This window comes from Chiloscyllium plagiosum, unplaced genomic scaffold (assembly GCF_037043375.1).
Source record: "Chiloscyllium plagiosum isolate Xiang-an unplaced genomic scaffold, Cpla_swu_hap1 HiC_scaffold_35, whole genome shotgun sequence".
In the NCBI taxonomy this organism is placed as follows: Eukaryota; Metazoa; Chordata; class Chondrichthyes; order Orectolobiformes; family Hemiscylliidae; genus Chiloscyllium; species Chiloscyllium plagiosum.
The window spans coordinates 5,244,035-5,265,404 of record NW_028270173.1 but is presented as its reverse complement, the minus strand read 5'-3'; the positions used below and the strand labels follow the sequence as shown (position 1 = coordinate 5,265,404).

Below are 21,370 nucleotides of genomic sequence, written 5' to 3'. Positions count from 1 at the left end.
CAGAAAGTGAGGTGTTGGAACATAGTATTGAGTTCACCAATAACCCTGAGCTTCCAGATCCCTGCCACTTTAACCCCCTGCCCCACCCCTATTCCCTGGCTAACATCACTGTCCCATGCTTATTGCAGTGCTCCAGTGAAGCTCAGTGTAAGCTGGAAGAACAGCATCTCATTTTCCACTTGGGGGACCTTGCAGCCTTCTGGACTCTATCAGGATCACCAACTTTGGGGTAGGAAGCCCCTACCAGCCTTGGCCTTAACCCAACTCCCACCCACCAGGCCTTGTTATCACACAGTCTGCTATTACACACAACCCACTGTCAGCTGCGAATGGGTTGCCATCAGCAGCAAATTCATTCCTACACACTGACCGTGAACTCCTGTTGTCTGCCCAACGGTTTTGCTCTCTCTCTCTCAGCTCTATCGCCACTGATCATTTAGTCCTCTCCTGTATAAAGACCACCCTTTTTCCCAATTACCATCAGTGCTGAGGAAGGGTCACTGGACCCAAAGTTCCAAAACAATGCCACAGCATTTAAGCAGGTCCTGGGGAGTGTTACTGAACAAAGAGACCTTGGAGTGCAGGTTCATAGCTCCTTGAAAGTGGAGTCGCAGGTAGATAGGATAGTGAAGGCGGCGTTTGGTATGCTTTCCTTTATTGGTCAGAGTATTGAGTACAGGAGTTGGGAGGTCATGTTACGGCTGTACAGGACATTGGTTAGGCCACTGTTGGAATATTGTGTGCAATTCTGATCTCCTTCCTATCGGAAAGATGTTGTGAAACTTGAAAGGGTTCAGAAGATTTACAAGGATGTTGCCAGGGTTGGAGGATTTGAACTACAGGGAGAGGCTGAATAGGCTGGGGATGTTTCCCTGGAGTGTCAGAGGCTGAGGGGTGATCTTATAGAAGTTTATGAGATCATGAGGGCCATGGATTGGATAAATAGACAAAGTCTTTTCCCTGGGGTGGGGGAGTCCAGAACTAGAGGGGCATAGGTTTAGGGTGAGAGGGGAACGATATAAAAGAGACGTAAGCGTCAACTTTTTCACACAGAGGGTGGTACGTGTATGGAATGAGCTGCCAGAGGAAGTGGTGGAGGCTGGTACAATTGCAACATTTAAGAGGCATTTGGATGGGTATATGAATAGGAAGGGTTTGGAGGGATATGGGCCGGGTGCTGGCAGGTGGGACTAGATTGGGTTGGGATATCTGGTCAGCATGGATGGGTTGGACCGAAGGGTCCGCTATACATCTCAACGTTTCAGGTCAGAGTCGTAAACCGATTTCTCTCCGCAGATGCTGCCAGACCTGCTGAGGGTTTCCAAGAAGTTGTGTTTCGGTTGGTGTTTTAGAGAGACTGGGGAGAACACTCTGGCCTGTCTATGGTCTGCTGCGGTTTGCAGGCTGTTATTTTAAAAAGAAAGGAATGATCTGGCCAGTGTTGTGCAAGCACAAGCTAATGTTTCATAGCTCCTGGGAAGTTCTTTCAAACAGAACTCTTGAGTTTCCATTTGCAGTGGCCATGTTACCTAACCACACAGGAGGTGGAGAAGTGAAACAGCACTGGCTGGACAGAGTCAGTTACTAGGTTAGTAATCCTGGATTTCAACATCCCAGGGACGTAGGCAGCGACAGCTGACACATACACAAAATCAATCCTGATTCAGGCCAGAGAACAGCGGTGTGGCTGACACCCGCTCCCAATAATACAGGGGCTCAGGCTAACACCGCAGGGGAAGAGTGGCTCAAACCCGCAGCAGGCCATGGTGATGGAGAATCAAACAATTCATAGAATGGATCCAGGCTTGATGATGGGAGAACTCAGCTTCATCAGGATGGAGAGACCAACCATGTTATTGCTGCAGCTCAGTCTCGAGATGCCAGTGACTCATATCAGTGTTATGAACAAACAGGCTGGAGACACTGGATACTGCAAAGGTGATGGGCCCTGACACAATTCGAGCAATAATCCTTAAGACATACGCTACTGAACCCGCCGCTATCCCCCGGGCCCAGCCGTTCCCGTACACCGTTACTGAACCCGCCGCTATCCCCACAGTCCCAGCCGTTCCCGTACACTGTTACAGAACCCGCTGTACCCCTGGGCCCAGCCGTTCCCGTACACCGTTACTGAACCCGCCGCTACCCCACGGTCCCAGCCGTTCCCGTACACTGTTATAGAACCCGCTGTACCCCTGGGCCCAGCCGTTCCCGTACACCGTTACTGAACCCGCCGCTATCCCCCGGGCCCAGCCGTTCCCGTACACCGTTACTGAACCCGCCGCTATCCCCCCGGGCCCAGCCGTTCCCGTACACCGTTACTGAACCCGCCGCTACCCCACGGTCCCAGCCGTTCCCGTACACCGTTACTGAACCCGCCGCTATCCCCCGGGCCCAGCCGTTCCCGTACACCGTTACAGAACCCGCCGCTATCCCCCGGGTCCCAGCCGTTCCCGTACACCGTTACAGAACCCGCCGCTATCCCCCGGGTCCCAGCCGTTCCCGTACACCGTTACAGAACCCGCCGCAATCCCCCGGGCCCAGCCGTTCCCGTACACCGTTACTGAACCCGCCGTACCCCCCGGGCCCAGCCGTTCCCGTACACCGTTACTGAACCCGCCGCTATCCCCCCGGGCCCAGCCGTTCCCGTACACCGTTACTGAACCCGCCGCTATCCACCGGGCCCAGCCGTTCCCGTACACCGTTACTGAACCCGCCGTACCCCCCCGGGCCCAGCCGTTCCCGTACACCGTTACTGAACCCGCCATACCCCCCGGGCCTAGCCGTTCCCGTACACCGTTACTGAACCCGCCATACCCCCCGGGCCTAGCCGTTCCCATAGACCGTTACTGAACCCGCCATACCCCCCGGGCCTAGCCGTTCCCATAGACCGTTACTGAACCCGCCGCTATCCCCCGGGCCCAGCCGTTCCCGTACACTGTTACTGAACCCGCCGTACCCCCCCGGGCCCAGCCGTTCCTGTACACCGTTACAGAACCCGCCGCTATCCCCCGGGCCCAGCCGTTCCTGTACACCGTTACAGAACACGCCGGTCCCCCCGGCCCAGCCGTTGCCGTACACCGTTACAGAACCTGCCGCTACCCCACGGTCCCAGCCGTTCCCGTACACCGTTACTGAACCCGCCGCTACCCCACGGTCCCAGCCGTTCCCGTACACCGTTACAGAACCCGCCGCTACCCCACGGTCCCAGCCGTTCCCGTACACCGTTACTGAACCCGCCGCTATCCCCCGGGCCCAGCCGTTCCCGTACACCGTTACTGAACCCGCCGTAGCCCCCCGGGCCCAGCCGTTCCCGTACACCGTTACTGAACCCGCCGCTATCCCCCGGGCCCAGCCGTTCCTGTACACCGTTACAGAACATGCCGGTCCCCCCGGCCCAGCCGTTGCCGTACACCGTTACAGAACCTGCCGCTACCCCACGGTCCCAGCCGTTCCCGTACACCGTTACTGAACCCGCCGCTACCCCACGGTCCCAGCCGTTCCCGTACACCGTTACTGAACCCGCCGCTATCCCCCGGGCCCAGCCGTTCCCGTACACCGTTACTGAACCCGCCGTACCCCCCCGGGCCCAGCCGTTCCTGTACACCGTTACAGAACCCGCCGCTATCCCCCGGGCCCAGCCGTTCCTGTACACCGTTACAGAACACGCCGGTCCCCCCGGCCCAGCCGTTGCCGTACACCGTTACAGAACCTGCCGCTACCCCACGGTCCCAGCCGTTCCCGTACACCGTTACTGAACCCGCCGCTACCCCACGGTCCCAGCCGTTCCCGTACACCGTTACAGAACCCGCCGCTACCCCACGGTCCCAGCCGTTCCCGTACACCGTTACTGAACCCGCCGCTATCCCCCGGGCCCAGCCGTTCCCGTACACCGTTACTGAACCCGCCGTAGCCCCCCGGGCCCAGCCGTTCCCGTACACCGTTACTGAACCCGCCGCTATCCCCCGGGCCCAGCCGTTCCTGTACACCGTTACAGAACATGCCGGTCCCCCCGGCCCAGCCGTTGCCGTACACCGTTACAGAACCTGCCGCTACCCCACGGTCCCAGCCGTTCCCGTACACCGTTACTGAACCCGCCGCTACCCCACGGTCCCAGCCGTTCCCGTACACCGTTACTGAACCCGCCGCTACCCCACGGTCCCAGCCGTTCCCGTACACCGTTACAGAACCCGCCGCTACCCCACGGTCCCAGCCGTTCCCGTACACCGTTACTGAACCCGCCGCTATCCCCCGGGCCCAGCCGTTCCCGTACACCGTTACTGAACCCGCCGTAGCCCCCCGGGCCCAGCCGTTCCCGTACACCGTTACTGAACCCGCCATACCCCCCGGGCCCAGCCGTTCCCGTACACCGTTACTGAACCCGCCGCTATCCCCCGGGCCCAGCCGTTCCTGTACACCGTTACAGAACATGCCGGTCCCCCCGGCCCAGCCGTTGCCGTACACCGTTACAGAACCTGCCGCTACCCCACGGTCCCAGCCGTTCCCGTACACCGTTACTGAACCCGCCGCTACCCCACGGTCCCAGCCGTTCCCGTACACCGTTACTGAACCCGCCGCTATCCCCCGGGCCCAGCCGTTCCCGTACACCGTTACTGAACCCGCCGTACCCCCCCGGGCCCAGCCGTTCCCGTACACCGTTACTGAACCCGCCGCTATCCCCCGGGCCCAGCCGTTCCTGTACACCGTTACAGAACACGCCGGTCCCCCCGGCCCAGCCGTTGCCGTACACCGTTACAGAACCTGCCGCTACCCCACGGTCCCAGCCGTTCCCGTACACCGTTACTGAACCCGCCGCTACCCCACGGTCCCAGCCGTTCCCGTACACCCGTTACTGAACCCGCCGCTATCCCCACGGTCCCAGCCGTTCCCGTACACCGTTACTGAACCCGCCGCTATCCCCCGGGCCCAGCCGTTCCCGTACACCGTTACTGAACCCGCCGTACCTCCCCGGGCCCAGCCGTTCCCGTACACCGTTACTGAACCCGCCGCTATCCCCCGGGCCCAGCCGTTCCCGTACACCGTTACTGAACCCGCCGCTATCCCCCCGGGCCCAGCCGTTCCCGTACACCGTTACTGAACCCGCCGCTACCCCACGGTCCCAGCCGTTCCCGTACACCGTTACTGAACCCGCCGCTATCCCCCGGGCCAAGCCGTTCCCGTACACCGTTACAGAACCCGCCGCTATCCCCCGGGCCCAGCCGTTCCCGTACACCGTTACAGAACCCGCCGCTATCCCGCGGGCCCAGCCGTTCCCGTACACCGTTACAGAATCCGCCGCTATCCCCCGGGCCCAGCCGTTCCCGTACACCGTTACTGAACCCGCCGCTATCCCCCGGGCCCAGCCGTTCCCATACACTGTTACAGAACCCGCCGTACCCCGGGTCCCAGCCGTTCCCGTACACCGTTACTGAACCCGCCATAACCCCCGGGCCCAGCCTTTCCCGTACACTGTTACTGAACCCGCCACTACCCCACGGTCCCAGCCGTTCCCGTACACCGTTACTGAACCCGCCGCTATCCCCCGGGCCCAGCCGTTCCCGTACACCGTTACTGAACCCGCCGCTATCCCCCGGGCCCAGCCGTTCCCGTACACCGTTACTGAACCCGCCGCTACCCCCCCCGGGCCCAGCCGTTCCCGTACACCGTTACTGAACCTGCCGCTATCCCCCGGGCCCAGCCGTTCCCGTACACCGTTACTGAACCCGCCGTACCCCCCGGGCCCAGCCGTTCCCGTACACCGTTACTGAACCCGCCGCTACCACCCCCCCCCGGGCCCAGCCGTTCCCGTACACTCTTACAGAACCTGTTCTTTTTTAGCCGAGCTGTTCCTGAACACAGTTATAGCACTGGCATTGTCCCAGCATTGGGGATGATTGCTCAGGTATGTCCTATGCACCTAAAACAGAGCCAGCCCAACCCGGCCAATGCCCACCCAGCCAATCAGTTCCCACTGGATCCTCAGTAAAGTGATGGATGGTGTCATCAGCAGTGCTATCAAGCAGCACCTGCTCAGAGTCACTCAGCTCCTGACCTCATTCCAGCCTTGGTTCAAACATGGACAAAAAGAGCTGAACTCCAGAGGGCAGGGGAGAGGGACTGCCCTTGACACCAAGGCTGCAGGGAGGACAAAGTGAGGATTGCAGATGCTGGGGAAGTCAAGTGTTGAAAAGGGCGGTGCTGGAAAAGCACAGCAAGTCAGGCTGGAGCAGGAGAGTTGATGTTTTGGGCAAAAGCCTGTGACATCAAAGCTGCATTGGCATCAAGGAGCTCTGACAAAACGGAATCTCTCTGCTGGTTGGAGTCATTCCTGGCACAAAGGAAAATGGCCAGGGTTTTTGGAGGGTCAGGTATCTCAGCTCCATGACATCTCTGCAGGTGTGCCTCAGGGTAGTGTCAGAGGCCCAACCATCTTCAGCTGCTTCATCAGAGACCAGCCCTCCATCAGAAGTGGGGATGTTTACTGATGATTGCACAGTGTTCACAAGTATTTAGGATTCTTGTTACCCCTCACTCGGGCAAGTGTGCTGAAAACTTAGCCCCCCTATTCCCAGCGCAGTCAGAAAAAGCTGAAGGTTTTAACAAGTACCCTGAATCCCCCTGACTTTCAGACTCAGCTTGATGGAAAGCACAAACCAGGTGTGTGTTCTTAAGAAGAATGTTCACAAACTAATAGATTCCAACTACAAGAAACAGCTATCAACCATCCACATATAGCTCAACTCGTCTAAAAACGTCTCAGCCATGAAGAAAGAATCGATGTTTCGGATGGAGGTAAAGACTGAGAAGGCAGTTCAGTTGCCCACGTTCACAGGCTCTACTGAGATGATGCTTTTTCTGATCAGAACACACTGCCTCTTGATCTTCCTCCTCCAGATTCTTCCACGAGTTTGCAGGGCCCACTGGATAACTAGCTCACTCAAAAGTCTGAGTTTTACTTCCAGCTTTGGAGTAGTTCCAAGTCTGGCACTAGAATGGGGGATGCCAATGAAAGGATCTAATAACACCCCCAAATTACTAAATAATTGGCTAAAATGCAAGAATCAGAGCAAGGTAACAGCCTCATGGTCTCATGGACTACTAACCCAGAGACCCAGGTAATGTTCTGGGGATCAGTGTTCAAATCCCACCATGACAGACGGCGGAATTTGAAGTCAATAACAATCTGGAATAAGTGTCTAATGATAACCGTGAATCCATTTCTGATGGAGAGGGAGAAAGCCCCAACTGGTACGGTGATGTCCTTCAGGGAAGGAAACTGCCATCCTGACCTGGTCTGGCCTACACGTGACTCCAGACCCACAGCAACGTGGGTGACTCCGAACTGCCCTCTGGGGCAATTAGGGATGACCAGTGATGCCCATAAGCAGTGAACGAATTGAAAAAATACAGTTAACAAATCAATAGAGGAAAAAAATTAGGGTCAAGGCCTGGTAATTCCCCTGGACCTGATGGGATGCATCCTCGGAATTTAATGAAACAACGGAACCGTTAGTTGTCGTCTTCTGCGAATCCTTTAACTTCTGGAATGTTTCCAGAGTAATGGAAAACTGCCTGGATGATACTTTTACTTAAGGGAGCCAAACCAAACAGCGAATGCAAAACCACAAAGCCTAAAATCAGTCAAAGGGAAAATGTTCGTCTCCTATAAAAGGGTGTAATAACAGAGCATTTGGAAATACGCATTAAAACCAAACCAAGTCAGCATGGCTTCGCCAAAGAAAAGTGAGACGGAGACAAAGCTGATGACACATCTTTGAGGATGTAACCAGCAAGACAGGTAAAGGGGAACCTGGGGACATAGCACACCTGATGCCCAAAAGCTGTTTGCTGACACGTACAAGTTACTTTTTAGCTGAATGGAGCTAAGAGCCCGTGGTGTTTGAGGTTGGTTATTAACATGGATTAACAAAGGATTGGCAGACTAATGGAAGACACAGTAGGGATAAAAGGAGAGCATTTTCAGGTTGGTAGCTTTAATCAGTGGTGTACCACAGGGATCAGAATCAGGCCCACAATTAATTTGCCATTTTTATTATTGACCTGGATGAGGGAGGTGAATGTGCTTTAGCTGTGTTTCCTGCTGAAATAGTTAGGATGACTGCCTACCAGGGGATAGACAGGGTTAGGCGACTGGACAACGAGGTGGAGGGTGTGGGGAGATGTGTTGGAATTTCTCACTGCCAATTTGTGACCTCAGCGAGAGAATCATTGGCGAGAGGGCAAAGGCAGCAAAACCAAGTCAAGGACCCATCGGATTAGCCAGTCAATGGCAGACTGGTCCAATGGGGTTAAGAGGCCTGTTCCTTCACCCATGTCTCAAGATGGTATGACTCCATTTTTGAAACTAACTGGCCATCAATAAGATGATCAACTGCAAGGACATCAAACTGAGGGAGTTCAGAGAAAACTGGGTGAGTCATGGCGAGAATGAGGAACTCGACAGCAAGGAGTGGCCGTAACAACCATAAGTAGTGCTTTGAAAAGAAAGCTAGGCATGTACACATCAGAATGGAATGGATGTTGTTTATTTTGAGGATGACAATGTCAGATGATCAACTGGAGCACGAATGTTAGCACGGACACACGAATCTTTCCTCAAGCCTACGCCACGCAAATATATTCAAAACAAAACAGCAAAAGCTAGTGACCACAACACCGTAACTGACAAGACAAGTTTACAGGTGACAATGGAGAAGCACAGCAATTAGTGATGATGGGAGAGAGCAAAGGCACTCTCAGCAGACTACCATCTCATTGAAACATCTGATTGTTCAGCAGCTTGTCACAGTCAATGCTGGGAGAGTTTCTGACTTGGTGATGGGATACTGGCCTCTGTGCAGTTATTTCACTCACCTTCAAAGCTTTATACATAGGTTTGCCATTCCCTGTACACTTCGCAGTTTATGATTGAATCCAAAGACAATGGCCCCAGTCTTCCCAAGGGGACAGTCTCAGAATAAAAAGGTGCCAATTTCAGACTGAGATGGGGAGCAGTTTCTTCCCCCAGGAGCCTGGGGACCTTCACAACTCCTTGCCTCAGAGAGCTGTGGGGACACAGAGTCCTTGTGCATATTCAAGGCTGAGATCGATAGATTCTCAATTAGTCGGGGAATCGGGATGGGGGGGGGGGGGGCGCAGGAAGGCGGGTGTAAGCAATATCAAATCAGTCATGAACCCACACGAGGAGCTGAATTGCCTACTCCGGTTCCTATTTCTTACACTTTTATGATTAATTCCAGTGGGAACACCAGTGAGGTCATGTACTGTGAACTTCAACTGCTCCCCACTGCCCCCACCCAGAGGTAAACCACAATTAATTGTTTCAGTTCAAAAGCATTGACTGGTTATTGACCTGTAACCAGACTGTGCAAGCTGCCATTGAAACAGTGAACAGTGACAAAGAGAACCAGCATAAACTGATCAGCACAACGTTAAAGGAAGTGATATCCCGGTTATGCGTACACAGGGATGGGTCAGTTAGCTGGACAGCTGGTTTGCAACGCACTGACCCCAATTCCCTCGCTGGCTGGGTTTACCATGAAGGAGTCTCCTTCACAACCCCTCCCCATGCCTGAGGCACAGTGACCCTCAGATTAAACTACCAACAGTCACCTCACTCTCCCTCCCTCCCTATGGAGAGCGCGCAGTCCTATGGTCTGGTAACTTTACCTTGTATGTTTTTTAAAAACAACATTCCCAACTATTTGGAAAGCAGAGTGAATTGTGAAACTGCCCCCATCACTGATGGGATTTGAAACCTTTTCAGTTTGAGGATTCTGAGCTCAGGCATGCGGAAATGAACCACAACAAAAGCAGGTGGAGTTGATGGGGCTATAGTTCCACACAGAGCTATCGGTTTCTGGTGTTTACAAAAATATCCTGTTGAGGTGGATGCCTACAGCATAGGTGTTACACCACATTCAAACCTGACCAACAATCCTTTGTCAAAGAAGCTGCAGATTGTTCTGGAATGAGAAGTTAGTGGTGACTAAATCCAAACAAGAAAAAAATTAGGTAAATATCTTGGCATATCACCACTCATGAGGGGACAAGGAGTTTCTGTTAGACCTGTTCCGAGGTAAACAGTGACCATATAAACATAACTCAGTGGGCCCTCGTTCCAAACGGTGTGGAACTGGGAATTACGGAAGACCATAAGCAGTATGGACATCCAAGTACACAAATCCCATAAGGCCAGAAGACCAGTGCAAAGCAATCGGGATGTTTTGGTTACAGGGATGGTTTAACAAAGGTTTCCCAGACTGATCCCTGGGATGGCAGCGCTGACGTATGGAGGACGAGATCAGTTCAGACTATATTCACCGGGAGCTCGGAGGAATGAGGGGAAAAGCTCACAGAAACTTAACATTCTAACAGGGACTAGACAGGGGCAACACAGGAAGCATGCTCCCAATGATCAGGGAGTCCAGAACCCAGTGTGGTTGGGGGATTAGATTAGATTAGATTAGATTAGATTACAGTGTGGAAACAGGCCCTTCGGCCCAACAAGTTCACACCGACCCGCCGAAGTGCAACCCACCCATGCCCCTACATTTACCCCTTACCTAACACTACGGGCAATTTAGCATGGCCAATTCACCTGACCTGCACATTTTTGGACTGTGGGAGGAAACCGGAGCACCCGGAGGAAACCCACGCAGACACGGGGGGAACGTGCAAACTCCACACAGTCAGTCGCCTGAGGCGGGAATTGAACCCGGGTCTCAGGCGCTGTGAGACAGCAGTGCTAACCACTGTGCCACCCACTCTCCTCCTCAGCTCAGTCTGACATAGCCTACTCTGTATCCTCTGACTATCCCCCACCCTCCCAGGCATCCCAGGCATGATCGTCCACCCTAACCTGCACATCCCTGGCTTTATGTGGCAACTTCCCACAGCCAATCCCCCTAACTTGCACATCCCTGGAGAGTGGGGAGTCATTGGGATTCTTTGCCACAGAAAGCAGTTACGGCCAGCATATTGAATCTTAGGAGATAGATAGATATAGCTTTTTGGGCTGAAGGGATCCATAGAATCCCTACATTGGGGAATTAGACCATTTGGCCCATTAAGTCCACACCCACCCTATGAAGAGCATTCCACCCAGACCCACCCTTCCACCCAATCCCTGTAATCCTGCATTTCCCAGAGCCAGCCCACCTAACCTGCACAGCTCTGGACACTAAGGGCAACTGAATATGGCTAATCAACCTAATCTGCACACCTTCGGTGGACTATAACCTGGTGTTGAGAGATTTCAGATTTCGTCCAGGGATGTGCAAGTTAGGGGGATTGGCTGTGGGAAGTTGCCACATAAAGCCAGGGATGTGCAGGTTAGGGTGGACGATCATGCCTGGGATGCTACTCAGAGGGTCTGTGTAGACTCAAAAGGACTGATTGACCTCTTTCTGCCCTGTCGAGATTCTACGATTCTAGAAAGATCAGGAAGCACATCAGGGGGGAGTTAAAACCCTGGAAACGACCAGTGCCAAAAGACAGTGGGTGCTGTGAGCTTCCATCTGAGGAGATGGGAGATGTGGACCCCTGTTAGGAGCAGGATACCCTTCTCAGCCCAGCCAGCACTCTGCTCCAGGCCTGTGCAGTCACTGTGAAGCTGCCTCAGACTAACCTTCAGAAGAGAAGCTTCCACTGTGCCTTTGCCTCGTGAGCCTCCTGCTTGACACCAGAGCTCACTGGACTGAACTGTGGCAAACCCATTGCGCATACGACACTTGTGGGGAAAGAGAGAGGAACGCTTTCAGCCTATCAGTCTGCTCTGGATTACCAAACTGGAACTGGCCTTCCCCTCCCACACTCTCCACTTAGACAAGGTTCGCAGAGTTCAAACAGTAACGAGGGGTCAGGATAGAATTCAGGCTAGCTGGCTCTTCCCTCAGACTCAGGAATGAACTTCCACAGCAAGTGATGGACGTGGATGCAGTTACAGCATTTCAAAGACATTTGGAGAAGTACACGGATAGGAAAAGCTGGGAGGGACATGGATCCTGGGAGCAGGCAGGTGGCACTCGGTTAGTTTGGGATTATGGTTGGTATAGACTGTTGGACCAAACGGTCTGTGTCCATGCTGTATGATTGTGACTGACGGGAGGGGAGAGGACTCTGAAAAGAAGAGGCTGCAGTGTCGTGTGGGAACTCTCCCCTGATGTAATTGTGAGGGCAGAGCCAGGAACGTGAGTCAAGGCCAGTGTCTGGTGATCTCTCCGCAAGGTGTGTCAGTACTGTGACTGAAATTGGTTATTTTACTGTTTTAAGGTTTTACAACAGAGGCACGGAGCTGTCCAGTTGAAAAACCAGTGAACAGCTTGAGGCACCTTGGGGCTTTTCTCCCTTTAAGAAGCTATAAGAATAGAAGCAGCCTGAATGGGCGTGGCCCAGCTCCTGCCTAGAGAACCAGCCACCTTTAGTTTAGCTTTCAGCAGTTGCTGCTGGGATCTAGACAAAGTGATAGCTATTTGCCCCCTCCCTCGGTTACAGCCACAAGCTGGGAGTTTTCTGCCTGTTACAGGAACTGCATACGAGACAAACTGGTTTCTGAATTTGCCTTTTTGCCAAGGGTGTCTTTATGGGATGCTAATGTATTGGATCAGTTAATTAGCAATGGTTACTTATCGATTGTTCTGTTAAGTTTCCCACTTGAGTTAAGTTAATCCAATTCCTCCTTTCCTTTCGTTGTTCTATTTTATCTATAGTATTTGAATAAATTTCAATTTGCTTAACGTCAAATAGTTTGACCAATCCAATTGCTTCAGAACTTTTGAAATAAGGAAAAGTGAGGGTCTAGACTACCTTCTGAATATCTGGAAGGGGTTTGGTCTGGCCAGAGCAGAGGCCGCTCCCAACTTATGCTAATCAAAGCAGAAACTGTGATTGTAATCCCACTTCCTCATTGAAAAATTCCACAGGTGATGCCCCAACATCCCTAAAGTGCCCTTTTCAGTTCGTACAACTGTTCCCCTCCCTCCCCCCTCAGAAATACCCAGCAAGTGGATCTCCTCTGTGTAGGTCGTGCCCTGCCCATTTATCAGAACTCCCTGAACCATAAGACACAGGAGCAGAAATTAGGCCATTCAGCCCATCGAGTCTGCTCTGGGCGGATAGGTTCTAGGGTATCAAGAGGGTCAAGGGTTACAGGGAGAAAGCGGGAGAATGGGGATGAGAAACCTATCTAGCTTTGTCTTAAATACACTCACTGACCTGGCCCCCACAGCCTTCTGTGGTAATGAATTCCATTTGATTCCCCACTCTCCGGCTGAAGAAGTTTCTTCTTATCTCCATTCTTAAACGGTCTTCCCTTTACTCTAAGGCTGTGCTCTTGGTCCTAGTCTCTCCCACCAATGGGAACATCTTCCCAACATCGACTCTGTCCAGGCCATTCAGTATTCTGTATGTTTCAATTAGACCCCGCCCCCCCCCATCCTTCTAAACTCCCATCGAGTATAAACCCAGAGTCCCCAAACATTCCTCAGATGTTAAGTTTTTCATTGCTGGGCCCATTCTCACAAACAGTGGTGGGCTGTCCAGACTGACATACAGACCAATCCAGCCGGTAACTGTGTGACCACTGAACAAGGCCAGTACTGTAAAAGAGCAGCCTGCACTGTCACTAACCCATCAAGGACTCCTCACTTTGGCACTGTGTTCACCGGTATTACTGGAATAAGGACAGACACAATCTCTCTGTTCTCTGTCTGGCACGCATCAAGACAATTGGCAAGAAATGTCAACACAATGGATAGAGCAGGATTGGTACAGGACAAGGGGGCAGTGCTGATTGGCTGGAACGTAGATCCTGCATGGCAACGCGTCAGTCAGTCGAGTGCGGTGCCTTGGAACATTCAATGTGCCAGTTTAATACTTTCAAAAAGGACAAAGAAAAAAGCTTGAAAGTTAACTATCAAGGTTTGTAGCTCAGGTTGAGGTTTAGGGTGTAGGTTTGCTCGCTGCGCTGTAGGTTTGATATCCAGACGTTTCATTACCTGGCTCGGTAACATCAGTGGTGACCTCCAAGTGAAGCGAAGCTGTTGTCTCCTGCTTTCTATTTATATGTTTGTCCTGGATGGGGTTCCTGGGGTTTGTGGTGATGTCATTTCCTGTTCGTTTTCGGAGGGGTTGACAGATGATATCTAGATCTGTGTGTTTGTTTATGGCGTTGTGGTTGGAGTGCCAGGCCTCTAGGAATTCTCTGGCATGTCTTTGCTTAGCCTGTCCCAGGATAGATATGTTGTCCCAGTCGAAATGGTGCGTTTTTTTCATCCGTGTGTAGAGCTATGAGGGAGAGAGGGTCGTGTCTTTTTGTGGCTAGCTGGTGTTCGTGTATCCTGGTGGCTAACTTTGTGGCAGTCCTTGCATGGAATTTTGTAGATGTCGTTGGTTTTGTCCATGGGTTGTACTGGGTCCTTTAAGTTCGTTAGTTTTTGTTTGAGAGCGTTGGTGGGTTTGTGTGCTACTAGGATTCCGAGGGGTCTTAGTAGTCTGGCTGTCATTTCTGAAACTTATTTGATGTATGGTAAGGTGGTTAGAGTTTCTGGCTGTGTTTGGTCTGCTTGTCATGGTTTGTTCTTGAGGAATCTGCGGACTGTATTTTTTGAGTATCCGTTCTTCTTGAATACGTTGTAAAGGTGGTTCTCCTCTCTTTTCCGAAGTTCGTCTGTGCTGCAGTGTGTGGTGGCTCGTTGGAATAGTGTTCTGATACAGCTTTGTTTGTGTGTGTTGGGATGGTTGCTGGTGTAGTTGAGTATTTGGTCAGTGTTTGTCGGTTTTCTGTATACGCAGGTTTGTAGTTCTCCGTTGTCCTTTCTTGCGACTGTGACGTCCAGGAATGTGCGTTTGTTGTCAGCTTCTTCCTCCTTGGTGAACTTTATGCCTGTGAGGGTGTTGGTGATGACGTTAAATGTCTCTTCTATCTTGTTTCATTTTGTGATGACCCCCAGATTTTTGGTTTGATGGTTGGTAGGGCTGTTTGTTCTAGTCTTTGCAATACTGCTTCTATGAATCCTGATAGCGGAGATCCCATGGGTGTGTCGTTGGTTTGTTTGTAGATTATGTTGTTGAAAGTGAAGTGGGTGTTGAGGCACAGGTCCACAAAATGAAACAAGATAGAAGAGACATTTAACATCATCAACAACACCCTCATTTAAATGGGGGGGGGGTCATTGTTTGAAGGGCTCCGGTAAACACCCCACGCCTGGGGGTGTCTGCACCATACACTAGCCCACCCAGTCTCTGTCCCACACAAAGCCTTACCTGGGAACAAACTGATTAGCTGGTCTCTTGGGCCTGTACTCTGGATGCACCATGAACAGCATGTGGGGGAAGCCAGTGCCGAAATAAGCCCCATCTGTGTGGTGATGCCGTGAGGACTTGGGTGTGTAAACGTCCATGCACTTGGGGCAATACAGCTTGACCATGGCCTCACCGGGGATATCAGACAGACCTGGGGGCAGCGGGAAAAGACAGACATCAGCAACATAGCCACATTTATTTTTAGCTGGGGGGGGGTGGGAAAAAGAGACAGAGACAAAGGGGTAACATTGAAAACAAAATCAAAAACGCAAAATGGTTGGGCTTTGTGCCCATTTAGAATGATTATTAACCACAAGCAAATCCAAATGTCCAGACAGCAATAGTAACAAGTCAGACTTCAGTGTGACACCGGGCTCATATCAGCCACAAGTTTTCCATTTTTGTTGCTCAGGAAGTTGGTCATTGAACCTATTCACCACAAACGTTTCAAAACAAACAAGGAAAGGTTTAAAAGGGACCGACGGGGCAACTTTTTCACACAGAGGGTGGGACGTGTACGGAATGAGCTGCCAGAGGGTGTGGTAGAGGCTGGTACAATTGCAACATTTAAAAGCCATTTGGATGGGTATATGAATAGAAAGGGTTTGGAGGGATATGGGCCGGGTGCTGGCAGGTGGGACTAGATTGGGTTGGGATATCTGGTTGGCATGGACGGGTTGGGCCGAAGGGTCTGTTTCCGTGCTGTACATCTCTAATACTCTGTCAAAAGTTCACAACACAAAGAGAAGCACAAATTATATTACACGAGATGAGGTCCATGAAAATTATGTCGCTGACTATCTCCAAGATTCAGTCCTTTTACTGCAGCAATACCCTTTGACCTGGGTTTCAGTGACTCATCACTCCCCCCCCAGGGAGCGTGGGGTGAGAAGGCGGGAGTGGGATACTGAGATTGTATCATATTGAATGGTGGGTGAAGCTTGAAGGGCCGAATGGCCTCCTGCTGCACCTATATTCCAGGTTTCAATGAAGCTTCTTGATCAACTGGTCACAGCTGACCTAATGATGCCTAAAGCAGGTTGCTGTCCTTTCACTATCTGGTAGTTTCATTTAGTGTCCCCCAGAGACCCTTAAAATAGACTGTTAACTCAGCTCACTGGTACGTGATCTATGTTCTGGAAATTCCCGTCCCCAGTGTTCTCATTGTGAAACCTCCTCACAGCCCACTGGTTTCACAACATGCACCGAGTTACAAGTATTGTTGGACTTGTTCCTAATACTACTGACAGCACCCCTACTGCTCTCGGCCTCTCCCCTTATTGGGGATGGGGGTCCAGGAATGGGAAACATGACCAAACCTGAAAAACCAACAAAACAGAACAGAAGCGACCAATTGCAACATGGTTTTTAAGCTCACCCACAGTGAAGAGGGTTACCTCAGATTACATCGGGATCTTGATCAGACGGGCCAATGGGCTAAGGAGTGGCAGACACTGCAAATCAGAGCAGGACGTATACACTTAATGGTAAGGTCTGAGGGAATGTTGCTGAACAAAGAGACCTTGGAGTGCAGGGTCATAGTGAGGATCTAAAACCTGGATTTAGGCTGTTCTCAGTAGCAACCATTTAATACATGCCTTTACTAACTACAAAAATGTAGGTTTGCTCGCTGAGCTGGGAGGTTCATTTCAAGATGTTTCGTCACCATACTAGGTAACATCTTCAGTGGGCCTCAGGCAAAGCACTGCACATGATTCCTGCTTTGTGTGCGTGTGGGTTTCTTTGGTTTTGATGTCATTTCCTGTTTTTCCCCCCTCTCGGGGGTGGTAGATGGGGTCTAACTCGATGTGTTTGTTGATAGCGTTCTGGTTGGAATGCCTTCTCCTTGGAAATCTCGTGCGTGTCTCTGTTTGGCTTGTCCGAAGATGAATATGTTGTCCCAGTCGACTGGGAGGATCAGAAGGATGTTGTGAAACTTGAAAGGGTTTAGAAAAGACTTACAAGGGACGTTGCTAGGGTTGGAGGGTTTGAGCTGCAGGGAGAGGCCGAACAGGTTGGGGCTGTTTTCCCTGGAGCGTCGGAGGCTGAGGGGTGACCTTATAGAGGTTTACAAAATTATGAGGGGCATGGATAGGGTGAATATACAAGGTCTTTTCCCTGGGGTGGGGGAGTCCAGAACTAGAGGACATAGGTTTAGGGTGAGAGGGGAAAGATATAAAAGAGACCTAAAGGGGCAACGTTTTCACACAGAGGGTGGTATGTGTATGGAATGAGCTGCCAGAGGATGTGGTGGAGGCTGGTACAATTACAGCATTTAAAAGGCATCTGGATGGGTATATGAATAGGAAAGGGTTTGGAGGGATATGGGCCGGGTGCTGGCAGGTGGGACTAGATTGGGTTTGGGATATCTGGTCGGCAGGGACGGGTTGGACTGAAGGGTCTGTTTCCATGCGGTGTGCCTCTCTGACTCGGACTCTCAGTACTGCTGTTCCTTATATGAGGAATGCAATAAATCCTCACCACGTGTCAGAAACATGGACAGAGTTTACCAGGACCCTTCTGGGATACAGTGTCCCTGCTCTGGGCGGGGTGTACAGGGACCCCTTCTGGGATACAGTGTCCCCGCTCTGGGCGGGGTATACAGGGACCCCTTCTGGGATACAGTGTCCCCGCTCTGGGAGAGGTATACAGGGACCCCTTCTGGGATACAGTGTCCCCGCCCCGGGCGGGGTGTACAGGGACCCCTTCTGGGATACAGTGTCCCCGCTCGGGGCGGGGCGTACAGGGACCCCTTCTGGGATACAGTGTCCCCGCTCTGGGCGGGGCGTACAGGGACCCCTTCTGGGATACAGTGTCCCCGCTCTGGGCGGGGTGTACAGGGACCCCTTCTGGGATACAGTGTCCCCGCTCTGGGCGGGGTGTACAGGGACCCCTTCTGGGATACAGTGACCCCGCACTGGGCGGGGCGTACAGGGACCCCTTCTGGGATACAGTGTCCCCGCTCTGGGCGAGGTGTACAGGGACCCCTTCTGGGATACAGTGTCCCCGCTCTGGGAGAGGTATACAGGGACCCCTTCTGGGATACAGTGTCCCCGCTCTGGGCGGGGTGTACAGGGACCCCTTCTGGGATACAGTGTCCCCGCTCTGGGCGGGGTGTACAGGGACCCCTTCTGGGATACAGTGTCCCCGCTCTGGGCGGGGTGTACAGTGACCCCTTCTGGGATACAGTGTCCCCACCCTGGGCGGGGTGTACAGGGACCCCTTCTGGGATACAGTGTCCCCGCTCTGGGCGGGGTGTACAGGGACCCCTTCTGGGATACAGTGTCCCCGCTCTGGGCGGGGCGTACAGGGACCCCTTCTGGGATACAGTGTCCCCGCTCTGGGCGGGGTGTACAGGGACCCCTTCTGGGATACAGTGTCCCCGCTCTGGGCGAGGTGTACAGGGACCCCTTCTGGGATACAGTGTCCCCGCCCCGGGCGGGGTGTACAGGGACCCCTTCTGGGATGCAGTGTCCCCGCTCTGGGCAGGGCGTACAGGGACCCCTTCTGGGATACAGTGTCCCCGCTCTGGGCGGGGTGTACAGGGACCCCTTCTGGGATACAGTGTCCCCGCTCTGGGCGGGGTGTACAGGGACCCCTTCTGGGATACAGTGTCCCCGCTCTGGGCAGGGAGTACAGGGACCCCTTCTGGGATACAGTGTCCCCGCTCTGGGCGGGGTGTACAGGGACCTCTTCTGGGATACAGTGTCCCCGCTCTGGGCGGGGTGTACAGGGACCCCTTCTGGGATACAGTGTCCCCGCTCTGGGCGAGGCGTACAGGGACCCCTTCTGGGATACAGTGTCCCCGCTCTGGGCGGGGTGTACAGGGACCCCTTCTGGGATACAGTGTCCCGCTCTGGGCGAGGCGTACAGGGACCCCTTCTGGGATACAGTGTCCCCGCCCCGGGCGGGGTGTACAGGGACCCCTTCTGGGATACAGTGTCTCCGCTCGGGGCGGGGTGTACAGGGATCCCTTTTACAGTGTCCCCGCTCTGGGCGAGGTGTACAGGGACCCCTTTTACAGTGTCCCCGCTCTGGGCGAGGTGTACAGGGACCCCTTTTACAGTGTCCCCGCTCTGGGCGAGGTGTACAGGGACCCCTTTTACAGTGTCCCCGCTCTGGGCGAGGTGTACAGGGATCCCTTTTACAGTGTCCCCGCTCTGGGCGAGGTGTACAGGGATCCCTTTTACAGTGTCCCTTTCTGGTCACCCAGTTATGTGAAGGATATTTTCAGAAGAGATGTACCAGGATGTTGCCAGGTATGGAAGGTTCAGTTATAAAGAAAGGGTGGATAGCCTGGGATGTTTTGCATTAGAGTGGAGGAGGTTGAGAGATGAGCTGATACCTCTCATTGTTTTATAAGGTTGTATTGATAGAGTTGCCAGTAGGCGTCTTTTCTCAACAATGAGAAATTGTTTTAGACGAGGGGGGCACCTTTCTTGGGTAGGGGAGAGAGATTTTAAAAAACACACACAGGGCCATCTTGGTTTTTACACTCTAGGTTAATGTGTGGAATGAATATCCTGAGGACGTGGTGGAATGCGGTTACACTGTTTTAAAAGACATTTCGCTGGATACATGGATAGGAAAAGGTGTTGGAGGGATATGGGCCAGGAGCAGGCAGGTGGGACTGGTTCAGGTTGGGGATTATGGTCAGCATGGACTGGTTGGGCTGAAGGGTGTGTTTCTGTGCTGTATGACTCTGACTTTAAGAGAAGGAGGAGCGAGAGGAGGTAGTGCAGCGCCTCAAGCCTGCTTCATGTTCAATTTGATCCCGCCTGATCTCATCTCGGACTCAGCTCCACTTTGCTGTCCATGCTCCATACCCCCTCAACTGGAATTAAAAATCTGTGTCCCCGCCGTGAATTTACTCAGGGGCCCAGCATCCGCCACACTCTAGATTCACAACCCTTGGAGAGAAAGGAAGGATTTCCAAAGTCATGCTTAAATCTGCTCCTCTACAGCTGAAAGCTATGACCTCTGATTCCCGACTGACCCTCAAGAAGCAATATCCCCTCTACACCTGCTCTGTCAATTCCCTTCCACATCATACATATCTCCATTAGATCACCTCTCAGTTTTATAAACTCCAGAGCAAATCAATCTGATAGTAAACTCAGTGTCTTTGCTCAAAGGGATCCCTTGACAAAAGCCCTCCATGAACAGAGATGATGAAGCCCACCTCCATTCTCCCATCTGTTGGATTATTGGAGAGAAGACAGTTAGTCCAATGATATTAGTGCTGCATTACAACAGGAGCACTCTCACTGACTGAGAGACACTCTGGGACATCCTATGGCTCCGTCTCAAACAGAGGTTCACTTACCAATAGGAAGCATGGGCTGGTTCTCACAGTACACTCGAGGACAGTAGCCAAAGTCTCCCTGCTGGTATTTCTCAAGCTGAAAGGAAACACATCGATTCCATTAAGCACAGCAAAATTCACAAGCAAAAGCTGCAAATAATGTGGGGAAGGTCTCGGAGACATGTGCGAATGGGAGCTGGTAGACTTTGGTTTCTGTTGGTGAACCTGCGTGCACGCTTGGTGGGTGGGGCAGCAAAGCAGGTAAAGAGACAGAACAGTCACAATGCAATTCAATGGCAGAACAACGTCAAGGGACCGAACAGCCTCGGTCTGCCCCGAGGGCAGTTGTCTTTTCTTGGACTGAAGGCATGACACCCACATCAGGGGGCAAGGAGAAGATCTGTAACCAATGATCATCAGATCCATGGTCCAAGTGTTCATCAGGACTGGTCAATAATGCCCAGTGGGATTGTAAGCCAGCCTTACCTGGCACACAAGCAGAAAAAATAAATAAGCAAGGGTAAGGTTACTGGTTGAGACAGTGGGCGCTGCGATTAATGGGGGGTACTTGTAGAGGTGGCTGGGTATATCAGCCACAGTCAGCGGTTTCCCACTGTCCCACAGCATGAAGGAAGAGAAACCAGGCTGAAGTGGGAGCACCACCATCTCGGACTTGGGATAAAATCCAAGTTTGGGATCTGTGGTGGATCTACAAGAACGTGCTGTACCGGGGTGGGGGTT

The 21,370-nt window shown here is 52.6% G+C and overlaps 1 protein-coding gene across 5 annotated transcripts in view; it reads right to left on the bottom strand.

The window, feature by feature from the left end:
• csnk2b (casein kinase 2, beta polypeptide) overlaps nt 1-21,370 on the bottom strand; it is a 61,813-nt gene that overhangs the window by 2,127 nt on the left and 38,316 nt on the right. For 4 of the 5 annotated variants that reach the window (XM_087979140.1, XM_087979138.1, XM_087979139.1 and 1 more), the window contains exons 5-7: nt 20,651-20,726; nt 15,286-15,475; nt 11,638-11,752 (exon numbers count right to left, since the gene is read on the bottom strand). In XM_087979140.1, coding sequence (XP_087835266.1) covers nt 11,653-11,752; nt 15,286-15,475; nt 20,651-20,726 — 366 coding nt within the window. In that variant the 3' untranslated portion in view covers nt 11,638-11,652. Of the gene's footprint in view, nt 1-11,637; nt 11,753-15,285; nt 15,476-20,650; nt 20,727-21,370 lie in introns of those variants that run through there. The other variant, XM_087979137.1, reaches the window with a different exon arrangement.